Here is a 1,728-nt window from a genome sequence, read left to right on the forward strand (position 1 = left end):
GCGGTTATGAGGATAAAACAAGCCAACAGATGTAAAATGTCTGGCAGATCAGAGGTGCTTGGTAAATGGCACTTGAATCTGGGCCAGCCCCTCTCAGGCGTGGCCATATGTCCACCCCATAGATACCCCCAGAGGCGACACCTTTCCAGTCATCCGAGGCTCCCTCGCTGCTCTGTCCTGACACCCTGGGCGGTGCCACCATCATCTACCAGCAAGGTGAGCTCTGTGGGAGGACAGGAGCTCTGAGTGGGGCAGGGGCAGGCGTGCTGGTGGCGGCTGGAAGATGGAGAGGGGGTGGTATTGGGTGCCAGTTTTCTAGCACTTTGTCAGGCTTAGATCCCACCCCACCCAGGAGCCGAGGAGTCAACAGCGATGGCCACGCAGACAGCCTTGGATCTTCTGCTGAACATGAGTGCCCAGCGGGAACTGGGGGGCACAGCCCTGCAGGTGAGTTTACCTGGGAACCTGTTCCCCTTCCCAGCTTCCGCAGGTACCCATCCCTGCACTGGACACTGGGACTAGAGGACAGCAGTGTATCAGAGCTGCCCCGCCCTTGGGAACTCCAGGGTAGTGGAGGAGACAGATCCGCTGAAGTCTGGTGGGCAAACACAGAGAGGAACAGGCTTTGCCAGGCAGGCCACGGGGTCTCCCGTCCATTCTCCGGAATCACTGGTGACCTGCCAGGTGGAACAGTACACACTGCCTCTGTGGCATCTGGGCCCTGTTCTTGTTTTGTCTTCCTCCCACCTCTGCAGCCACCATGTGCCTGTGGGTGCCCCCACAGGGGTCTGAACTAGCTTTTCCATCCAAAAGAGTGCCCTCATTCCAGGACACCTCCCACAGCCTGCAGACCCCAGGGCTTCCTCTAGATCAGACCATTCTCTCGAGTTCCAGGGGTCTTGGTTCCTGCACCTCCCCAAAGTTCAGCACCTTTTCGCCTCCCCGCCCCCCACTTCACATGTGGCCTGGTCTCCAAGGCAGAGGGAAGTTTATTAGCCCCTCCTGTTTCTTAGCCTCATGAGAAGATGGAGAGTGTTTTTAAAATAGTAAATTCCAGAAATCTTCACAGAGTTTAGTTCATGGCAATTAGGGGTGTATAGAAGTTTTACATTTTTAGATAGGAAAATTTATCAGTCTTTTAGAGTTTTGCCTTTGGTATCATCCCTAGAAAGACTCCTCCAGCTTGTATTCCAAGATTATATAAGCATTCATTTATATTTTTTTCTTAGGGTTTATTTTTTTACACTTAAATCTTACTCCACCTGGAATTTATTTCTGATGTATGCAGAAAGGTAGGGATCGATTTTTTTTCCAGAAGTCATCCTATGTGATATCTTCCCCTGTGGTTTGAAGTGTCCTCCTTCTCATATACTAGATTCCCAAATACGTAGGAATCTGTTTCTAGGCTTCAGTTCTGTTCTATTGATTTGTCTCCTGTTCCCATGCCAATCTCATGTGGTAGAGTTTTTCTGCTTACAAAACGACATGCTTGTAAAAGAAACAAAACGGGCCTAGCATGGTAGCTCATGCCTGTATTCCCAGCACTTTGGGAGGCCAAGGTGGGTGGATCACCTGAGGTCAGGAGTTCAAGACCAGCCTGACCAACACGGAGAAACCCCGTCTCTACTAAAAATACAAAATTAGCCGGGCGTGGTGGTACATGTCTGTAATCCCAGCCACTCGGGAGGCTGAGGCAGGAGAATCACTTGAACCTGGGAGGCGGAGGTT

General features: G+C 51.3%; 1 protein-coding gene across 1 annotated transcript in view; it reads left to right on the top strand.

The window, feature by feature from the left end:
• ZNF335 (zinc finger protein 335) overlaps nucleotides 1–1,728 on the top strand; it is a 25,073-nt gene that overhangs the window by 15,482 nt on the left and 7,863 nt on the right. The window contains exons 11-12 of the mRNA XM_011929196.1: nucleotides 123–216; nucleotides 353–447. Coding sequence (XP_011784586.1) covers nucleotides 123–216; nucleotides 353–447 — 189 coding nt within the window. The remainder of the gene's footprint in view (nucleotides 1–122; nucleotides 217–352; nucleotides 448–1,728) is intronic.

Source organism: Colobus angolensis, unplaced genomic scaffold (genome assembly GCF_000951035.1).
Source record: "Colobus angolensis palliatus isolate OR3802 unplaced genomic scaffold, Cang.pa_1.0 Scaffold8, whole genome shotgun sequence".
NCBI classification, from domain to species: domain Eukaryota; kingdom Metazoa; phylum Chordata; class Mammalia; order Primates; family Cercopithecidae; genus Colobus; species Colobus angolensis.